The following is a 22,653-nucleotide window of genomic DNA, read 5'->3' on the forward strand; positions in this document are numbered from 1 at the left end:
CCCTCGTGGGAGGTGTTTGTTTCTAGTGTTTGGTTGCTAGTGTGTTTTTTTTTTTTTGCCCATTGCGGGTGTTTGATTTAATAAAGTTTTTTGTTATACCTTCGTCTGCCTGCATCTGGGTTCTGTCCAAAACCATTTCGTGACAGTGTGTGCATACTGTTTGGCTACGCACTAAAATGTGTGTATATACATCTCTAGAACAAAAGCAGTTAGAGGATAGTATAAGCCAATTGGGACATAACAATAAAGGGATACTTCAGCCAAGAACACAAATTGTCCTCATGTTTTACTCACTCTCAAGGCATCCTACTGAAAATGACTTTCTTATTGAAGAATAATGCAGTCGGAGATATAATACCACGTATCCTATAATTCATTTATCCCTCGGCTGCGCGTCAACCAGAAGCTTGTTTTTCCGGCTGTACATTCACCGGAACGTATGACATTTTCTTGGCTGAAGTATCCCTTTAATTCTAAAGATCGTGTCGTGTTAAATCCACAGCAGAAAGTCTTCTAGAGAGATAAGACTTACGCAGTTCTCCGACCTGTAGAATCTCACACAACATGCGTGTCAGCTCTATAGCACAGCGAGCAAATGGACACTCGTGTTTGTCTTCACGACTGCTGTTTTCTAGGACAATCTGAACAACACAAACACCATCAGCAGAGCTCTTTAAAGGTTTAGTGTAAATGACAGGATAAAAACTTTCCTTTCATCATCATCAATGTCCCTGCATCTTTTTAAAGTCTTATTGTATCAACCCAAACACATGCAGATAAAACAGCACTTATAATATAGTGTGATATTTAATATGGGGCAATATAATACGTGAGCAGATATGAGGTAATGTTCTCACTCTGATGTAAGTGTCCTGATAGACTTTGGCGAGGTACAGCATGTTATCCAGCGCCAGCATTCCTGGAGGAGTCTGAGTAAAATCCAGCGCAGGATTCCCAGCATTCTGTGTACATTCGCTCTCAATAAACATCTTAAACATCATCAGATCACTCAACAGCTCTTTACTAGTGTCATGACTCACAGTAAAGCCCAGCATCTTGTAGTCTTTTGTGTAGATGGCTTTCCTCTTCTCTGTCGCACTGGGATCATTGTCTCCATCAAATGCTATTCTACGCAGTTCAAAGATGAAATCTCTCTGTGCCTGTGGACATAACAACATAACAGCATTAGATATAACATCTATAAAACATTTTTGTTCATTTGTGGGGACTTGGATGAAGGTTTCTGTGCATTATTAAATTAAGTTTGCGAGTTAGGGTTATCCATTCAATCTGCAATAGAGGAGGTCCATATATATATAGCTGTTCCTCAAATCTCTCTGTGATGGTTTTGTAGCCTCTGCTAGTACCTATCCTAGTTAAAGAGGGTGGAAGTACTCTGGGCTTGAGCACAATTGTCCCCACTCCCCCACTGACCTGCACTCATACTGTACTTTACTAGTCGGACCGAACACTCTTTCGTCATTACAATAAAAATGTTTTATGTTAGCAGCACAACTCATAACAATGTAGTGACTTCAGTGTAGTTATGTTTATGTGTAAGGCACTGCACAGACCGATCCACTAATATCACTCCCACTGTACTTTAATATCAAAAGCCGATCGATCTGTGAAGAAATGTTAAAGTCCAACAAAACATCTCGGTTACGGCTGTAACCTCCGTTCCCTGATGGAGGGAACGAGACGTTATGTTGAGATACAGACTGGGGTGAGATCTTGAGAACCTATCATCTCCGAATGGAATTTAAAAACGCCAATGAACTCTGCGAATGGCACGCGCACGCAGGTCCCTGGCCCATGCATACTGGTATAAAAGGGAAGTGGCGGCGGCCATTAATTGATCTTATTGGGCTGAGGTCCTGAGAGACATCTTCTGGTCGCTGCAGCGGGCCAGTGAAGCGTTGTGGCACGAAGGCAGAACTCCATCAGGGAACAGAGGTTACAGCCGCCGAGCCGTATCATGAAATTAAGCGGAGCGACACTGACTGGACTAGCTAGTGACAAGTGAGAGCTACTGTGAGACGTAATTTTCCAGTGAGATTCACAGGCAGTGGTGTTGTTCTCAATTAGCGAGATACAGCCCGTACCATACGGGAACACTGAGAAAAACTATTCTCTCTACTGTAAGAGTGTGCTACGGAGGCCACAACAACATGGTCTCACCAGTGGGGAGAACTACATGCGATATAATGCGCCAGCTGAGTAGAGGGGCACATTACCCTGGTGGGGTAATCCACCGGGGGGGAGGTCACAGGTTCATTGACAGGGGAACCAAGAGTGAGGGAATCAACATATGGGACAACCCTGCAGGGCTATGTATGGGGCAAAAGTCCAAGTTTAGGGGTCCGCCTATATAGGGGTGATTCTACCACTACCGGACTTGGTACAAGACTGCTCCGCCAGCTCTGCTACCACGATCGCTAATGCTTAGTAATGGATGGAATGCCTATACTTCGCCCTCACTCAACTGAAGAAGGGAGGAGGCACTTTTGCAGGCGTACACCCAATCTAGTTGCCGATCTCACCTGCTGGTAGCGTGCAAGACACGGCCTGACACTGGTTCCCTGCAGAGATTATAATCACGTGCCCACAAGGAGGCCATACCACAAGTGGAGTTGGCTCTCAATGCAAGCGGGCAAGGGCAATCTTGAGAGTGGTCTGTAAAAAAGCAATGGCATCCATGATCCATTGTGCCAATCTCTGTTTGGAGACAGCCCTCTCCTTGTGCTGTCCCCCAAAACAGACAAAGAGCTGATCAGAGCTCCTGAATCTCTGTGTGTGGTGCAGTGCATGTACTGGACACAGCACGTTAGAGGTTGGGTCTTCCTCCCAAGAGGAGAGCGCATGCAGGTTCACTACCTGGTCCTGAAAGGGAGAGGTGAGAACCTTTGGCAGGTAGCCTGGGGTCTTAGAATAACGTGAGAATTGCCCATCGCAAACTATGGGCCCCCACGGGACATGGAGAACGGCTGGAGGTCCTCCACTCTCTTGATGGAGGTGAGCGATATTAAATGAGGAAGACTGGCATCCCTCAGGTGCTCAAAAGGGACCATACGAAGGCCCTGTAGGACCACACTAAGGTCCCAAGAGGGTACGGAGCACAGTCGAGGAGGATTCACCCATATCGCACAACTAAAGAACCTGGTGGCAGTTTAAATCTAGACTAAAGACGCATCTTTTTAATCTTGCATACACTACACTATCATAATATAAATATTCGGAAGGTTTAGGCTGCACTAGTTAGATCAACTGTAACCAGGAACCCTTCCAATAACTACTGATGCATTTGTTGGATCAAAGAGTGCAGAGCAGTACTCTACTCTCCAGTCAGTCTTGTCACATTGTTCCAAGGTTACCAGAGCGGGCAGGAAGCAGTCCATGCCCAGATCTGACAAAAGCTGTGATGATAGAGCTGGACGTGGCGACTGTACAAAATTTCAGCTGCTATTAGATTATTAATGATAATCTTAAATAATTAGTTTTATTTTGCATTGTTGTGCAAGCACTGTCAAGCTTTTGCCAGAGAGGAACTGAAATCCCCTGGTTAGGCCTGGTTTCCTCTGAGGTGTTTTTTCTCCAACAGAGTTTTGGGTTCCTCGCCACCGTTTGCATACTGTTTTGCACTCTTTGCCTGGCCGGGGGGGCTGCTAGAATTTTATAGTTTTATTTACTTAACACTAAATATAGGAATTTATAGTGTGTCTGATATTTGGCTTATATATATATATATCTGACTTGCATAAAAATTGTAAATATTGCTATATAAATAAAGTTGACTTGACTTTGTGACCAGGTCGTGTTGGCCGCGGGACTTACCCTCCACAAGATTGTGATGAGCGGCAATAGCAGCTACATACACTTTCAGCGTGGACGGGGAGAGGTTGCTCTCGAGTCTCTCTTGTTGAAAGGTCAACACTGACCTGATCAGTGATCTCTGTGGGTGTTCCAGTCAGGAAGAACACCAGGACGAAAAGAGGCGCCACTTAAAAGCATATAAACCCCTAGTGGCAGGGGGTCTAGCCTGCAGGATGGTCTCCATGACTGCCTGCCGCAAGCCACTCATGGTCTCCTTGTACTGTCCAGGGGCCAGACATGGAGATGTCCCTCTTCCCTGATCAACCGAAGCACAGAAGCATTCTCTCGCCAAGCGTGAGAGAGTGGACGCCAGGCCCTGAATAGGGAGCCATGACAGGAAGCGTCCCTTCCGACCCGCTGGCGATGAAATGGCCAGAAGGGTCAGGCCCGATGGTGCTCTCCCTGGGCTCTTCCCGTCAGGGCCGCTTAGATATCTTCTTAGTGGACTGTTGACGGGGGGCAGATAACTTCCACATTGGGAGTCTATGTCTCTCAGGCTGTCGACTGGGAGGGCGCTGATTCCGGAGGGGCGGTCGTGGGGGGCACCCGTTATCAGCATCAAAAGAGCTATGAATGGAGAATAACACTCCTGGAAGCAGCCTGTGGTGTCTACGGTTAAATTGAGATTCAGACAAATTGTGATTTGACTAGCCTGGTCATTGGGATCCATTTTGGTCATCATGCGTTCTTCCAAAAGATTGAAGGTTAAGACCTGCAGCACATAGAGTTGATGGGCCATCTCGGCTTTCACTGGCCGATTCCCACGGATGATGTGCTGGACACATCAAAAATACATATATTACTTTCCATTTTGCATAATGTATGTGCAACTGTTCAGCTAGAATTGTGTATATATTTATTTTTGAAATCTGAAAGGTAAAATGTCAAGTAATATCCATAATGTGTCTCTTTTCTGTCAATCTGCAAACACTTGCTTTAAAACAAATTATTCTAGAACCCCTTAAACTGTCAGTGTAACCCAGATACGTCCCTTTTTATCAAGCGAGCTAAGTTTCCCTGGGCATTTCAGCAGTAAGGGGGTCTAAAAAACTATTTCCAATTCTGTCTCCTCAGGGTGTGTTTGTGGTTCGAAAATGGTTTGCCATTGTGCTCCGCCACTTCATCTGAGCGGCTTGCATCCTGGGTGATATGAAGACCTCCATGGATGTTGTCCTGCCATTTAAAAAAATTAAAATTTCATGATTTGGAGTGACCCCGAATAGTTGAAGATTCAATGCTTGGATGGAGGAGCCTGATTCGACTACCAATCTCACTGTTGAATCTTGTTGACAGAGGTGTTATCATGCTGTTTTGGTTATATGGGCAGTGGCGTATAGTAAACGGACACACACTGTTCAGCTAAAAATATTCTATAGTGGTTGGGTTTGTAGTCACTGATGGCCTGGATGCCCTGCCACATGCGTCGAGGGACAGAATTGGAAAAATGCTCCTCTAGCTTCAACTTGTAGCAGTGCTTGGCCTTTTTGATGCCCCTCTTCAGATTTGCCCTGGAAGTACTATAGGCCTGAGCATCACCCGTTCTGATGGCAGTGTTGCGTGCTTTCAACAGGAGGCGCACTTCCTTGTTCATCCATGGCTTCTGATTTGGGTATGTGGTGATCTGCTTCTGAATTATGACACTATCAAGTACCGTCAAGTACGTTTTTAGTAGTGAGTGAATATTTTAAACACTTACATTAAGTATGATAGCACGCAGATGTTTCTGTGCCAGTGTACTCGCCATCTCCTGAAACACAGACACGCATACGGTCGGAAACAGACAAGTGTTTCATCAGCAGGACTTTTTCAAAGTGCAGCTCATACGATGGCAATTCAGATGATTTTACTGTAATATTTGTATAGAGTGAGACATTGAGGGGTACCTGTCGTCTGTCCTCGGGTGTCTTAAGGAACAGAGCATTGATCAGAGCGATGGCATACGTCTGAATCTCTTGGTTAGAGCTGCAGGAATAAGGAAGACAGTTAGAGGTATGTCACTCTTCTCTAAGGTTAAAGTGTGGATGTCAGCTCTATAGAGTACAGAAGAGGAACTCAACAGCCAACTTTACAACACAACAACTATAACAAAAATATTTTCAGTTTTTAGGGTTGGGCCCTGCGGTGTTATAAAAAAAGAGGCCTGTTTAGGCATGAGCTGCGCATAGACATATCTTCTTTATACAGTGCGAGCTGGGCAGTTAAAAATCCAGGTGTGTGTCATCTGTACAGCGAGAGCTTTAAAGTTATAAAGTGAGGCTTGATTGTAATGTTATTCTGATGTTATATTGAATAAAAAAGCTATAAAGTGAGGCGAGTCTTTTTATATCGCCGGCTGCAAAGACACGCGTCTTCTTTATTCAGTTATAATATCAGGCGGGTCTGATCTTTAGAGTGTGAGCTTATATGTCCCTTAGCGTTGTTCATATTTTTTAACGTGATTTGCACAGAGCAGCGGGAGTCACGTGACGAAAGTGAAACATTTGTTAAAATCCCGATGCTCAACATCACGTCATGTCTGTCAGCCATCAGCGATGGGCCAGGGCATCATCTATCGGCCCAACCCTATTTGGTTGAATGTTGAACAGGTTTATAGAAATTATTTCTTTCTCTTCGCTTCTATATAAAGTAAATTATAAATATATGTAATATCGAACAGTTCAGAGAGTGTGATAATGGGGGCGAATCGTTTTTTTAGTCAGTAACGCACAAATGTTTGCACACGAGTCCAGAGACACGATGGCACAAAGGGATCACGTAATGGGACTGTTCGTGCCTAACACACACTGATGGGCAGTAACGCGTTAGAAGTAATGAGTCCTGAGTGACAATCACGTATGAGTGCCGTACCGTACACATGAGTACACCGTCATGTGTAGTGTTGAACAATAGACAACATGGAGCGGGGAGAGAGCAGGACCATGCAGCGTTTAATGCTTGGAAGTACCGATATTACTTTGAGTTTGACTTGGTAAAAGGTGACAAAAACATCAACTTTTATCTACAGCGAAAAATTCCACCTCAAATCTGAGCAAGCACCTAGCAAGCCGGCACAGGAATGTGAAACTCACTGAAAAAAAAACCTGAACCCCCAACTGGCCTCTCTTCTGCTAAACAGGTGAAAATAGACTAAAAAGCGACCGGACTTAGTGCCGCTGAACTTAAGAAGCTCATCGCTGGCTATATTATCGAGGACATGCTGCCAATTTCCACTGTTGACTCTGAATCGTTCCGACGCATCCTAGAAAAAATACCGTCCAAACACGGTGTCAAGCTGCCGATGTCACTGGTCAGTATCTTATAACATGTACACTGCGCACTGCAGGAATCGGTTTAATTAAACTTATTGCAAAAACAACCTTTTCCACCTTAGAAATGTTGTCAAAATATGAAATATTAAGTGTTTGGTGGACGCAGAGAAGCTCCCAGTTCCCAAACCTCAAAAAGATGTACATGAAATACAACACTCAGGGCAGGGCAGCCATTTAATGAGACTGGACTAACAGCCTAAATGTGGCATGCAACAGCACTTTTCTGTTTTGGTAAACTAACTTTGACTCCTCTCTGCACTTTACTGTTAAAAGACGTAAATGTTAATAATTTGGAATACAGTCAGAAGAGACTTTCTTTTGAATTATTTCATTGTTGTATTTTATTAACATCTATTCGAATGAAGGATTTCACCAAAAAGATTTTTATTTTATATGCTGGAATATGTAGAAATATAAGTTAACAGAAGAAGGACTTCCTTTATTTAATTCAAATATGGTGGAATGTGCAGAAAATAGGTTTAAATGTTTAACAATTTTCTTCAAGTCAGAGACTGTTGCATTTAATTACATTTTTGCTTGATGCAATGTACATAAAGTTCAAAGATTGAAACTAATAAAACAAGTTTTAAAAAAAGAGAATGTTTCATTGATTCAATTTTAGATGATGGAATATGCCATAGAATTAGGCTGAAAGGTCTATTTATTGCTTCTTAGTGTATTCAGGTCGTGCATCATGTTTTTGAAAAGTAACTTAGTAAAGTAACTAAATACTTTTGATAATAAGTAATCAGTAAAGTAGCCGGATTACTTTCTTGGAGAAGTAATCAGTAATTAATTACTATTTCCAAGTAACTTGACTAACACTGCTAACACATGTGTCAACCAACATGACTGGATGATCTGTCAAGTACTGAAGTACACAAACGATCTAATCTGAGTAAGATGCTGATAGTAAATCTACTTGAGACCTCCCTCCACGTCAACATTTCTTTGTCCTCACTGTACGGACAGTTTTCACATAACGTTTATTGAGAAGACAAGCGGACGGGATGTCTATCGAGCACCTCTGCGGGATGAAATGCGTGCAGGGGAGCGTGTACACTAGCGTGACATGTGAGTGTATGCGCTCACACTTGCAGGTGTGAGATGAGTTGTCCCACAGTGATCTCCAGAGCCACACGCTGGTACAGACTGTGACTGTTCAGCACCATACTCTCCAGAATGGCCAGCGAGCGCTGCAGAATGGACACATCTACCATGGGCTGATTCACGTAACCAGTAATCTATAACAAACAATAATAAATCATAGCAAACCTTTGGTTTGGTTTCAATGCAACAGCACCACATTTCATGCATTTGGCAGACACTTTTATCCAAATCGACTTACATTGCATTATGCTGTACATTTGTTTAGGGATGGAACCCATGACTTTGGCACAGTGCTCTATCCACTGAGCTACAGGAAAGCTGTCCTGTCTGAAAAGTGCTGTCTCTTTCTCAGGTTTTCACATTTAACATTGACCTTTTAAAGTGTTACAATTACTGTACAATGAATTTGTAAAATGCTGAAATTCATTTGCCGACAGGTAATTGTTTTTGATTCCTACATTTTGACTAGTCACGATCCAATAAAAGCCGATGGCCACCTATTGTATCATGATTCTGCGATTTTCTAGTCTAGTGGCAGAATCGTGACGGAGCCACGTGTTTTATGTGGAGAGAGACGTATTATTGTCAATCAGCACATAATATGCGTTCTCTCCAGTCTCGTCATTGGCCCCGCCCCTCTTGTTCCTAGTATTGCTTTCCACCTGTGTCTCATTCCCCACACCTGCCCATTGTTATCTCCTTTGTTAGTTTCCCTATTTAATGCCCTCTTGTGCGCGTTCATGTTCCTGTACACTGTATGTACATTTCCAAGTTCCTTGTTTGTTATTCCTGGTTGATTATTTTTGTCCCCCTTGTGGGAAGTATTAGTTTTCTGTTTGGTTAGTGGTTTTCCCCATTGTGGGTGCGTGGGTGTTTGTTTTGTATTTATAATGTTCATCCCCGCTGCCACCCTTCCTTGAACCGCCACCTTAACGTGGTGGAGGGGTTTGAGTACCCGAGTGACCTTAGGAGCTATGTTGTCGGGGGCTATATGCCCCTGGTAGGGTCTCCCAAGGCAAACAGGTCCTAGGCGACGGGTCAGACTAAGAGTGGTTCAAAAACCCTTTATGATGTTCAAAATAACAAGGACCGTGACGTCACCCGGTATGGCGCAACCGGGGCACCACCCTGGAGCCAGGCCCGGGATCGGTGCTCGTATGCGAGCATCTGGTGGCCGGGCCTTTCCCCACGGGGTCCGGCCGGGCTCAGCCCGAAGGAGCGACGTGGGGCCGCCTTCCTGTGGGCTCACCACGTGCGGGAGGGACCATAGGGGGTCGGTGCATAGTGGATCGGGCGGCAGTCGGAGGAGAGTGCCTCGACAACCCGATCCCTGGACACGGAAGCTAGCTCTAGGGACGTGGAACGTCACCTCGCTGGCGGGGAAGGAGCCTGAGATGGTGCGTGAGGTTGATAGGTTCCGACTAGAGATAGTCGGGATCACCTCTACTTATGGCTTGGGCTCTGGAACCACACTCCTCGAGAGAGGATGGACACTTCATCACTCTGGAGTTGCCCATGGGGAGAGGCGGCGGGCTGGTGTGGGTCTGCTTATAGCCCCAGCTCTCCCGCCATGTGTTGGAGTTTACCCCGGTGAACGAGAGGGTCGTTTCCCTGCGCCTACGGGTCGGGGTTAGGTCTCTCACTGTTGTTTGTGCCTACGGGCCGAACGGCAGTGCAGAGTACCCGACCTTCTTGGAGTCTCTGGGAGGGGTGCTGGAAAGTACTCCGACTGGGGACTCCGTCGTCCTACTGGGGGACTTCAATGCCCATGTCGGCAACAACAGTGACACCTGGAGGGGCATGATTGGGAGGAATGGCCCCCCTGATCTGAACCCGAGCGGTGTTCAATTATTGGACTTCTGTGCTAGCCACAGTTTGTCTATAACGAACACCATATTCAAGCATAAGGGTGTCCATCAGTGCACGTGGCACCAGGACACCCTAGGCCGCAGGTCGATGATCGACTTTGTGGTTGTTTCATCTGACCTGCGACCATATGTTTTGGACACTCGGGTTAAGAGAGGGGCGGAGCTGTCAACTGATCACCACCTGGTGGTGAGTTGGATCCGATGGCAGGAGAGGAAGCTGGACAGACTCGGCAGACCCGAACGTACTGTAAGGGTCTGCTGGGAACGCCTGGCCGAGTCTCCTGTCAGAGAGATCTTTAACTCCCACCTCCGACAGAGCTTCAACCAGATCCCGTGGGAGGCTGGAGACATTGAGTCCGAGTGGACCATGTTCTCCGCCTCCATTGTCGAAGCGGCCACTCGGAGCTGTGGCCGTAAGGTCTCCGGTGCCTGTCGAGCCGGGAATCCCCGAACCCGGTGGTGGACACCGGAAGTAAGGGAAACCGTCAAGCTGAAGAAGGAGTCTTATCGGGCCTGGTTGGCTTGTGGGACTCCTGAGGCAGCTGACAGGTACCGGCAGGCCAAGCGGACTGCTGCCCGGGTGGTTGTGGAGGCAAAAATTCGGGCCTGGGAGGAGTATGGTGAGGCCATGGAGAAGGACTATCGACTGGCCTCGAAGAGATTCTGGCAAACCGACGGCGCCTCAGGAGAGGGAAACAGTGCCCTACCGACGCTGTTTACAGTGGAGGTGGGAGGCTGTTGACCTCAACTGGGGATGTCGTCGGACGGTGGAAGGAGTACTTCGAGGATCTCCTCAATCCCACCGTCACGTCCTCCATTGAGGAAGCAGAGGTTGAGGGCTCAGAGGTGGACTTGTCCATCACCCAGCCGAAGTCACTGAGCTAGTCAAGAAACTCCTCAGTGGCAAGGCACCGGGGGTGGATGAGATTCGCCCTGAGTACCTCAAGTCTCTGGATGTTGTGGGGCTGTCTTGGCTGACACGCCTCTGCAGCATCGCGTGGCGGTCGGGGACAGTGCCTCTGGGATGGCAGACCGGGGTGGTGGTCCCTCTTTTTAAGAAGGGGGACCGGAGGGTGTGTTCCAACTACAGGGGGATCACACTTCTCAGCCTTCCCGGGAAAATCTATGCCAGGGTACTGGAGAGGAGAATACGGCCGATAGTAGAACCTCGGATTCAGGAGGAACAGTGTGGGTTTCGTCCAGGCCGTAGAACGCTGGACCAGCTCTACACCCTCTACAGGGTGCTGGAGGGTTCATGGGAGTTTGCTCAACCAATCCACATGTGTTTTGTGGATTTGGGGAAGGCATTCGACTGTGTCCCTCGTGGCATCCTGTTGAGGGTGCTTCGGGAGTATGGGGTCTGTGGTCCTTTACTAAGGGCTGTCAGGTCCCTGTACGGCCGAAGCAGGAGCTTGGTTCGCATTGCCGGCAGTAAGTCGGACTTGTTCCCAGTGCATGTCGGATTCGGCAGGGCTGCCCTTTGTCACCGGTTCTGTTCGTAATTTTTATGGACAGAATTTCTAGGCGCAGCCAGGGGCCGGAGGGTGTCAGGTTTGGGGACCACACGATCTCGTCTCTGCTATTTGCGGATGATGTTGTCGTGTTGGCCCCTTCAAACCAGGACCTTCAGCATGCACTGGGACGGTTTACAGCAGAGTGTGAAGCGGCTGGAATGAAAATCAGTACCTCCAAATCCGAGGCCATGGTCCTCAGTCGGTAAAGGGTGGCTTGCCCACTTCAGGTTGGTGGAGAGTTCCTTCCTCAAGTGGAGGAGTTTAAGTATCTCGGGGTCTTGTTCACGAGTGAGGGAAGGATAGAACGGGAGATTGACAGACGGATCGGTGCAGCTTCTGCAGTAATGCGGTCGATGTACCTGTCCGTCGTGGTGAAGAAAGAGCTGAGCCGCAAGGCGAAGCTCTCAATTTACCGGTCAATCTACGTTCCTACTCTCACCTATGGTCATGAGCTTTGGGTCATGACCGAAAGGACAAGATCCCGGATACAGGCGGCTGAAATGAGCTTCCTCCGCAGGGTGGCTGGGCGATCCCTTAGAGATAGGGTGAGAAGCTCGGTCACCCGGGAGGAGCTCGGAGTAGAGCCGCTGCTCCTCCACATCGAGAGGGGTCAGCTGAGGTGGCTTGGGCATCTGTTACGGATGCCTACTGGACGCCTTCCCCGGAAGGTGCTCCGGGCCCGTCCGACCGGGAGGTGGGACTATGTCTCCCGGCTGGCCTGGGAACGCCTCGGTGTCCCCCTGGAAGAGCTGGAGGAAGTGTCTAGGGTGAGGGATGTCTGGGCATCTCTGCTTAGACTTGCTGCCCCCGCGACCCGGCCCCGGATAAGCGGAAGAAAATGAATGAATGAAATGAATGAATCCCCGCTGCCTGCACTTGGGTTCTTCCATCCCGTTCACGACACTATTGCTCCTACATTTGTCGAGTCAGGTAATAGGCACTGGTCAAAGTTGTCTGGTGTACAGTCAGAGCGTTTTTTTTTTATCTTTTAAATAATGCAGCTTGACTCATGTACAAAGGTTTCCCTTATGAATCTGTGCATGCGTATTCCTGAATAAGCCTGTGTACCGCTTCACCTCTCCTCTGGGGTTGATAGATGCTGTGACTGAGCATAACTAAGATTGCCCTCTGCTTTAGTCTCCAAATAAACGATGACGACAATCACTCTGGTGTTCATAGTGTATAACAGTACGGATAAAAACAAACAAAACTTTCGTAACAAGCATCAAATGACTTCATTGACTGCCTTCACAAACTTTATTTCAACAGAAGAACGCTGTATGGATGTGCAACTCGCCTGCTTGATGAAGGAAACCGATACAAGATCCCAGGACACAATGCCATGATCCATCAGCTCGAGAAATGCAGTGAGAGTAAAGGCCAACATCTCTCCAAAACTACACAAACACACACACATATGGTATAAAAACACAGATATTCATGTAGAACATTTAGAAAAAACCCAGAAGCTCTGAATATGATCTATAGTGAAGAACTGTACTGTGTGCCGCTCTCCACCAGTCGTGCCAGTGTTCCCAGGCCTTCCATGTTTATGAATTCAGAGGCAAACGTCGGGTCAGCTGAGAGTTTCGCCAGTTCCTTCAAAGCCTCCAGACGGGCATCAATGCCATGAGACTGGATTCTTTCCAGGAGCTGTCGAGCAGCGCGCATCTAAAGAACAAAACATTACAAAATTGAAACAATTCAAAAAATATTGTGAGAAAAGACGTACAGTACATGTTCATTACCACAACATTTTAGACATTATTGAATTGCATGTTTAGCCGAGTCTGCACACTATCTTTACATTTGATGCACTGGTCATTACAAAACTGATCTACAACATAAAAAACGTGACAAATGTGTTAAGCCTTACTTGAACATTCTTGTCTATTTCAATTAGTTTTCTTTGTCGTTTTGGGTGTGTTTATGCAAACATCATACATTTAGCAAAAGGTGTGTATTTTTATTGGAATTTTAATATTTTCCTCCACTTTTCTTTCATAAATGTTTTATTCAGTATGCTATGCAAGCATAAATCCTACATTCCATATAAAAATCCTTTGATCATGTTGGCAAAAATAAATAATACATTTGAAGAAATAGAAGATTTTCTCCATTTTAGTTTATGGAGTATTTCAGTTTTTCTGTTTCTGCTATATTTTGCAGCACTGCAGGCAAACTAAACAAAAGATACAGCTATAACTGTGTTTATGTGCAAGTATAGATGTCAAAGAGTGGTTTGCATGTATCTATTGAAAAACTGTGTGTGTGTGTATATGCAGTTTGAAAGAAAGACGTCATATTTTACAGCAAATTACAAATGTACTTCTTAATTTTCAAGTCCCTGTAGCTTACTGAGATTAGAAAATAGTTTTTATCCCTTGTTTGCATTTTTTTTCAATTTGAGCTTGATTTTAATGTAGACATTTAGAAGCCCCTCAGTACAGTTTTCACTATAAAGGCATAATAGATTAGTATATGTTGCATAAACTGTATTAAAAAAACTGCAGTAGATACGTTGAACCATACAGGGGAAAATAAAAATAGAAATAAAAATACATTTAGCTTTTAAGTCTATTCAAATGTAAGTAATTTTTGTATTCTGTTACTAGCACCTTTATTGTAACTGTACTGAAACTGTAGTTTACTGAAGTTAATAATATAGGGGATGGTGTGGTAAACTGGACTTTTATTTTGAAGGGCTGCCGCAAATGGTGTTTGACAGTTGCTTTTCCCACATGAGACAGAAACAGTACATGTGCACGCATTCACTGAAAGCTCCAAGAGCACACGCAAAATAATTTGTAGATTACATATTTAAACACCATCTGAATAGAATTGTGTTATCTGTTCGGTGCTACTCTTTGGTTAAGAAATAAATTTCCCTGATTCTGTGCCATTCCTCGTCATACAGCAAAATCTGTTTTATGCCTGGATTCCACAATTCAATCATTTGGACCTAAATATGGGAGCCTGTATGTTGTATTTGTATATTTCTGCCCCATCAGACACCCAAAGTTTTTTCCAACATTTAAACACGCTGACGTTGTATTTTAAACTGGACAACAACAACATATTTGCATTGTAAGATGCCTAATGAAACTAACAAAGTTCTCATTTTTCATGAAAAGCATTTAAGGGTTACAATTCTCAAAATTAATGATCGTTTGGTTGGTTGAGAAGAACTCATAAAAATATGTATATACTGTATAATATTTTTATGGACCGTTTGGACATGGACAATTTTCAGCTTACTTGTGAATTTTGTTGATTGATGTACAAGGTTTTAACAGAGCTGGGTGGGCCAAACTCCACAATAAAGCAATAAATGGGGAGTTCTTGATAATGTCATTCATTCACAGAGATTGTGAGGCATTTCAGAACATTGACATTAAGGTCCATCATGCACTTCATGTGATGTGTAGAATGTGTTTGACTGATGATGCTGAAGAACTTACAGGAGAGATGGCTAATCGAAGAATGGTCCCATTTTTGATTTCACCACGACTCTGAAAATGACAAAAACAAATGAAAATGACAATGAAAACAAATAAATGGGGCTGACGGTAAAGTCATCATCAGAGTTTATTCTAACCATTATATCCAATAGAGCAGTGGTTCTGAAAATTTGATCTGTAAATGACTCCTATGGGGGATTTATTAGCTTTATCAAAAAACGGAACTGCTTGTGATCCCAGCCAACCCAAAGATTCACCACAACCTTGCCATTCAACTAGGCTCATCAACGATTACACCGTCCAGCACAGCCAGAAACCTGGGGGTGGTAATTGATGATCGGCTTAACCTCACAAGTCATGTTGCCAGCACCACCCGGTCCTGTAGATTCATATACAACATTAGGAAAATTAGACCTTTCCTCTCGGAGCACTCTACGCAAGTCCTAGTCCAGACTCTTGTCTTGTCCAAACTGGATTATTGCAATACGCTTCTGGCTGGACTTCCTGCTTGCACAATCAAACCTCTCCAGATGATCCAGAATGCGGCGGCAAGAGTGGTCTTCAATGAACCGAAGAGAGCGCATGTAACTCCGCTCTTCATCTGGTTACACTGGCTCCCTGTTGCCGCCCGCATAAAGTTCAAAGCTATGCTCCTGACCTACAAGACCAACACCGGATCTGCACCATCGTATCTCCACTCGCTAATGCAGATCTATGTTCCTGCCAGATCACTGCGGTCTGCAAAGGAACAACGACTAGTGGTACCATCCCAAAAAGGAAAAAAGTCACTCTCCCGTACCTTCTCTGGATCTGTTCCACATTGGCGGAATGATCTACCAGCTGCTACAAGATCAGCAGACTCGGTTGCCATCTTTAAAAAACGCCTAAAAACGCATCTCTTCCATCAACACGATTGATTTATCCTAATTCTTTTCCCTTTCCTTCTTAAAAAATAAAATAATAATAAAAAAAATTCTAACCTCACTATTCTTAGCTTTGTATACTGTGCTAGGCTTTAATGGACTAGTTTGATGCACTTATGTATTTTGTTGCCTATGTTGTTATAATTGCTTCCAATGTTTCCTCACCTGTAGGTCGCTTTGGATAAAAGCGTCTGCCAAATGACTAAATTTAAATGTAAATGTTATCAGGACTTGCAAAAGGTCACACTGCCAGCCTTTATGCTCAATTCAGACTTTTTGCTCAAATCTGATTTTGTGTTTGGCTGTTCACATCATGTTTAGGAATGTAGCCCATATTAGATTGCAGTGTGAACTGGTCATAGTCCTGAACTGAATCACATGCGCACAAGAACAATAACAATACGTCAAACGCAGTACACTCAAGAGTAAACATGGAGGCCACGGACGTTTGTGTTGACGCATTAGGAGCTTATTTTTTTAAAGCACTGTGTAGCATAAGTCACAAAATTCACGAGCAAATGATACATACAACAAGGAGCAGGGGGAAAAAAGCTAAAAGTTCAACCATGGCACTTTGTGGGGCAATTGCTACCGTTTCTGTGCGGGGGTGTGTGTGTGGATGCGAAGTCGGAGTGGTGGGATTGGTGTGATGTAAATAACTTTACTGAAATGATTTCATGATTATATCTGCCAGCGCCTCTCCAAAGCACTCTCACAGTAAGACACTCCCACTCACTCACCCAAATGCTGATCAAATCTAGCACTTCACTGTCCCTTCATTGGCTAAACTCACTGCTCTCCTCCATGTTGTTACGAATAAACATGTGACACGGTAGGTCACACCGGCCCAGAATTATGATGTGGGTCGATTAAGAATGATGTATAAGTCGCATGAATTCCGATATAACCGTTCAGACTGATGTCGAAAACATCAGACCTGTATCTGATATAGGACCACATATGGAAATGGCTCAGATCAGTTTTCCATGTGGTTTGCCTGTTCACACTGACATGCAGTAAACCGATCTGGGTCACATATGAGCAAAAAAACAGATTTTGGTGGCAATGTGACATAGTCTTAAAGTCAAACAAGAATACTTATCAGTGTTTCCTGTCCCATTACCTTAGGGGGGCGCTTGGCCCTTCCAAAGAACTCCCTGCCCCCCTTGAAGCTCAAGTTAATTTTCTTTTCTAAATAGCGCCCGGTTACAAGAAAGTATGTAATTTAAGGTTACCTTTCCTATAGAACATGTCTATACCTTGTTTTTTTATTAAACAAATTAAATAGCATTATGTGATTTATCTTATTTTCACGGCATGTCATTTCTGTCAGTACATGGTCTGCTCTCCGTATCAAGTTCCGCCCTCATGCGCGCACACACAAAGACACGTGCACGAACATACACACAGGTATGCAAACTCCCACCAGCGGAGAGCACGTGTGTTGCGCCAACCACCTGACCACCTTAAACACTCCCATGGGGGTGAAAATGGCAACATTAGCTCTCATATTCCGAGACTTCAACAAAAGCCAGAACACTACCTGTTGGGCGAAGAGAGAGGGTTATTTTTAATGTTTTTCTCATTTGTCACTTGTCTCAAGTATTCACAGAAGAGATGTGTTTGAAGTAGTTTTTTGAAGGTTATGAGAGATGTGGTCGACCGGACCGAGTTAGGAAGAATGTTCCACCAGGAAGGAGTTGTGAAGGAGAAATAACAGGAAAAAGCTATATCTTCTAATATCTTTCTCTGGCGCCAAACGTGCTTAACCTTGCCTATAACCCTTTCCTCTCCGTGAGCGCTGCTTCTCCCGCCAAAGACACGTCTCATATACAGACCTGCAGACACCAAGAGCAGGTCAATAAATGGACACTTTTACTGAAACGCCTTAAGTAAACGAAAATGCAGCATTAGCCTATTTAGGTATTAGTATTTTTCGCTGTCAGACAGTTTACTCTTTGCTATATAGGTTTTTGACGGATTATAAACCATAACGTCTTGTATCTACATTTAGAGTTAATGATATTAATAATAAAAGCCGTAAACCAAGGGGAAACACTGCTTACGTATACTTAAACATCAAGGGAACGGCTGTATAGGACAAACAGAGATTCACATTCTACTGCAGCGGCTCGTCAATGCGTGTGTCAAAACTAAATCACAACGCGCGCTTCATTGATTTAACCTCGAGTAGATGCAGACGCGTGTTGAATTCGCACTTTACAGCAATAACAACAACAGTTTTAAACAGCCGTTCAAGTGCAGAAATACATAAGAAGCTTCATTTACACACAGCTTCTTCATCGGAAGAGAGAAGAAAGTAAGAGACGTCTGTCTGCTTCCGCTCTGTGTTTGAATCTGAGTTCCCTTGACCAATCATAAATAATAAACAATAAATATATTAAAACTGCACAAAACCTTTGATGTATTCTGAAGTACATCTTCGATGTATTCAGTACACTCCAATGGAGTCTACTGGCACATGTTACCCGAACTATGGTACTCTGGGAACTGAATAAATAAAAGTACCCGTAACATTTAAGCCATGAAACAGTTTCACACATCTGACTATAGGTGTAAATGCAATGTGTGTTTGTTCTTGACAAAATATTTTGTATCCACACACTACACCTGCTGACTTTCAGGTTCCTCTGGTCTTGACTCATCTTGACTCTTTTATATATTATGTATTAAGAAGTTAACAGGTGATCTTTATCAAATGTAGTTTGTTTATTCCCCCCTTAGCAGATTGTATATACTGTATAATCATCTCAGTGTAATGACTTGGTTATCAACTGTAACAGAAGCCTAAGGCTTACATGGAAGTGAGTTTAGGAACGAAATCAGAATGTCCACAGCAAGCGTCGAGAACGAGTGACGCATTCATTGAAGCATCTGTAAACAGTGTGTGTGGTTCTTGTTTATGATGCTCACCTGTTCTGTGATATAAAGCTGCTGACCTTCAGCGTTACGCAGAGCAAACTGCTCCGAGCCCGACAGAGACCATCTACACAAACATCACAAAATACATCAGTTCACAGGGTTTCATTTCAAGAACTCCAAACTGAGCACAACTTGTCTGATATGATGAATTCTGCAGTGTTCGATATATGAAAGAGTCACTTGTATCTACTACAGGTTCACATACCCATCACACACTTCTCTAATGATGGATGGCAGCGGCTTTTTCTGCAACGAGAGACATACAAACACTTCAAGAAAAGAATTCAGACTCGACTGTGTGTTAAAAACAAAACACGTGGTCATTTTTAGACGCTTGTCCTCAGAAGAGAGATTTGACCAATCATTGTATTTTGAGGAATCGAGTTTCACCTCTTACGATGAATGAAGCATAATCATGGCTATATGTTAAGAGCAAGCACAAAACATCATCATGACAGATTATAACATCGCCTAGTAAGTGTAAAAAACACGTCAAGTGAAATGATTCAAAAACTGAAACTTTGAGTCATTGGTGGTGATTTTCACCATTTTACAGAATGATCTCAACATGTTCGTAACAGGATGGAATACTTACAAAAACATTTCAAGAAAAAGTATTAGCTTTTATTGGCATCACCAGTAGCAGTATTCTGAATAATAACATTAGTAATAGCAATGAAACACTGATAATAAATCTAGGATATAACAAGAATAGACCTGGTCAATTTCAATGAGTTGAGCATTGGCACCGGGCCACTCGATGGCCACCTTCACAATGTCTGCTGGAGGAGGCATGACTGGCATTTCCCCCTAAAACACAAACACAGCAAATAAACCGCATGTCAACTACTGTTGTGTCACACATGACAGAAGCAACAGCCAAGACACACACTGAAGAGTCAGATAGAAGCTGTAAGATCTGTCCACAGTCATGTCGTATATCTACACTGTGACATCATCATAGCTGTCATCACACACACACACACACACACACACACGTATGATCTGATGTCATGACAGTAATATGGACATTAAACTGCATCCTTAAACTGTTCAATGTGAAGGAAATGTGTCATAAGAAAACATCCGAATATGAACACACACTGACAGCATCGTGATGGTTTAATGTTGTAAATCTTTAGTGACCACATTTAAACGACGGTTTATTAACGGGAGCGTCATTGTGGTCTCGTGACACCTACAAACCCGTATAACCGTCAACCGTCATTCCTTCTGAAGATCGTGAGTGACATGTATGTCGATCAGGTGTCATGTGAATTCAAGCTTGCGCACATACGTGAGTCCACACGTCGTGAACGCTGTTTTCCACACGCTGTGTATTACGGTAAGATGTGATGTGATTTTACCTCAGAATAAGGTTTCAAACGCGATGTTTTCTTCGAGCTCGAGCAGATTTCAGACGGAAGATGATGATGGGCGGAGTTTACGGCGTCTCGTCTTCATCACAACACTCGCGCTGTGTCCTTCGAATCATATCTGCACGGTATTCACGTGATGCGATATATAACCGTGTACACGAGGTCGCTTTATTTCGTGTTTATTTCAGTGTAAGTGAACATCTAACACTGCGCTCCATCACATCCCACTCCAAAAGGACAGACCAGCCAATGAGATCACGATCTGCAGTTGACTGACGTGATGAAACCACGCCCTATGATTCACCGCATCATCATCATCCTCATCATCCTCCTCTCCATGATGAGTCCTGGGGGTCTCTTTTAGAAACGTTGCGTAGGCACACAACTATGGAAGGCGAATCCTGCCAAATTTAAATAAATAAATTCAACGATGAAAATGAAAACCAGATTAACAATTGCGCGCACAATATTTGCCAAAATTAAATATAAAATGAAAAGATTTTATTTTCATTCTTACATTGACAATGCGTTTTGTGATTTGACATTTCATTTTCACTAAAATCTCGATGCAAGACTGCCAACATGAAAATGGAAAGGCAAATGTGAAAAAGATACAAATAATGCTCACGCAATACTGACACAATTCAAATTAAAATGTAATGTTTGATTTTCATTTTATTTTCTCTTTTATTTCATTTTCATGGTCAACTTGCATGCAAATGGGTTCCGTGTATCATCTGATCATTTGATTATTCCATTCAATAGAACAACCGGAAAAAGAAAAACAGCCGATATTTCGTTTTTCCGTTTTACTGTATGCGCAAAAACTAATAAAAAAGACGTTTTTTCTTATTATTTCAGCTTGAAACGGGAATTCCAATAAATAAATGAACAAAAACCAAATAACGACTCTGTTTTTAAACGTTTTTAAATATTTCATTTTGGAATAATTTCCCATGATCTTTTGCGCACGTGCAATGTACAGCCGTCTGCCTTGATCAAGTGCATGCGAACTGCGAAGCTTAATATCTTAATGGAAATGGATGCGTTTGTGCTGTTCACTCCCACTAAAAGAGTCACACTGAAAGAAGAGAACATGACTGTTGAAAATATTTCAGGTAATATTAAACAATTCCTTATTAACGTTTACATACAATACTTTACAGTCGAAGTTTGTTAACATTAACGTAATTACTTTTAATATGTGACATTCAAGTGTACAGTAAAGTAGCCACAGCTCCTTTTGGCAGCAGCAAATGTGTAAATCGGCAGTTAACCAGTTCATTAGGCCTCACTGAAACGGCTGGGGTACTAGCTAATCCTAACTAGCTAAATCCTATCATCTAATGCTATTGGATATGGGGAGTCATAATTGGGAAGTCATTTTTCAGCACTACACCCCCAGCTTAAATTACAGTGTTGCTTTATATAAATTCATAAAAGATGTTCAGTTTGTGTTGAAACGGAGAGGTTTTTATATAGTCATTTGCACTATAACTACTGTACATTACAATAGTTTAGCTAAATTAACCCAGTAAACTGCCAAATGATTGTAGTCATGTACCTATGTCTATCTAGGGAATTATTTAAACTATGCAGTTTTTGTTTGCATTAATGTTTTTAGGTAACATGCCAAAGCCTGTACCTCACGGACCATAATAATGTGGCAGTGTTCCCCAGAGAGGATGGCCACTTTAGTTCTTTGGATCTCAGGGACCAGGCCCACTACGAAGTACATGGATTTGGGGCTTCACCCAATGCAAGTGTTGTTAATGTCCCTGCTTTAGGGCCACCTAATGCACCTTCCTCAAGCAGCCAGTTTCGTTTTGCCAGGTCAGCAAGCGTAGCTAGTACCTCAGTGCAACCCAGGGCCCAGTCTCTGAAGTACTTTACAAGGTAATCTATTTATTTTATTGACTTGCCCCTGGCAATAAAAGTTAAATGTTTTAAATGTACTCTTGTATTATTGTTATGAATGACCCTAAGTAAAATTATAATTAACTTCAGGACAGTCAACCTGGGAAAGTTACAAGCTGGTAAGATTCACTGAGCAGGAGGCAACTGTCCCCAGCATAACTGCCAAAGTAAGAGAAGCCATAGGAAGCAATGCCCAACTGATTCTGACAGATCACAATGGAGTTGAAATTTTGGACTCAGAAGGAACAAGAGGTGCTTTCGTTAATTTACCTTGTCAGACTGTGTCTAGGTAACCATTAGTCTTTAAATATATCGTGGGCTTTAAATTGATGCATCAATTTACACTGTAAAAAAAAA

The 22,653-nt window shown here is 43.6% G+C and overlaps 1 protein-coding gene across 1 annotated transcript in view; it reads right to left on the reverse strand.

The window, feature by feature from the left end:
• The window catches only part of elmo2 (engulfment and cell motility 2), a 35,391-nt gene extending 14,775 nt beyond the window's left edge, over positions 1 to 20,616 (reverse strand). Inside the window, exons 1-14 of the mRNA XM_079483922.1 lie at positions 20,368 to 20,616; positions 19,718 to 19,810; positions 19,206 to 19,246; positions 18,992 to 19,064; positions 15,135 to 15,185; positions 13,175 to 13,344; positions 12,971 to 13,070; positions 8,274 to 8,425; positions 5,757 to 5,835; positions 5,570 to 5,620; positions 4,526 to 4,648; positions 1,041 to 1,160; positions 858 to 962; positions 533 to 641 (exon numbers count right to left, since the gene is read on the reverse strand). Coding sequence (XP_079340048.1) covers positions 533 to 641; positions 858 to 962; positions 1,041 to 1,160; positions 4,526 to 4,648; positions 5,570 to 5,620; positions 5,757 to 5,835; positions 8,274 to 8,425; positions 12,971 to 13,070; positions 13,175 to 13,344; positions 15,135 to 15,185; positions 18,992 to 19,064; positions 19,206 to 19,246; positions 19,718 to 19,804 — 1,261 coding nt within the window. The 5' untranslated portion in view covers positions 19,805 to 19,810; positions 20,368 to 20,616. The remainder of the gene's footprint in view (positions 1 to 532; positions 642 to 857; positions 963 to 1,040; positions 1,161 to 4,525; positions 4,649 to 5,569; positions 5,621 to 5,756; positions 5,836 to 8,273; positions 8,426 to 12,970; positions 13,071 to 13,174; positions 13,345 to 15,134; positions 15,186 to 18,991; positions 19,065 to 19,205; positions 19,247 to 19,717; positions 19,811 to 20,367) is intronic.
• Positions 20,617 to 22,653: the final 2,037 nt, after the last annotated feature.

Source organism: Barbatula barbatula, assembly GCF_947034865.1.
Source record: "Barbatula barbatula genome assembly, chromosome: 20".
In the NCBI taxonomy this organism is placed as follows: Eukaryota; Metazoa; Chordata; class Actinopteri; order Cypriniformes; family Nemacheilidae; genus Barbatula; species Barbatula barbatula.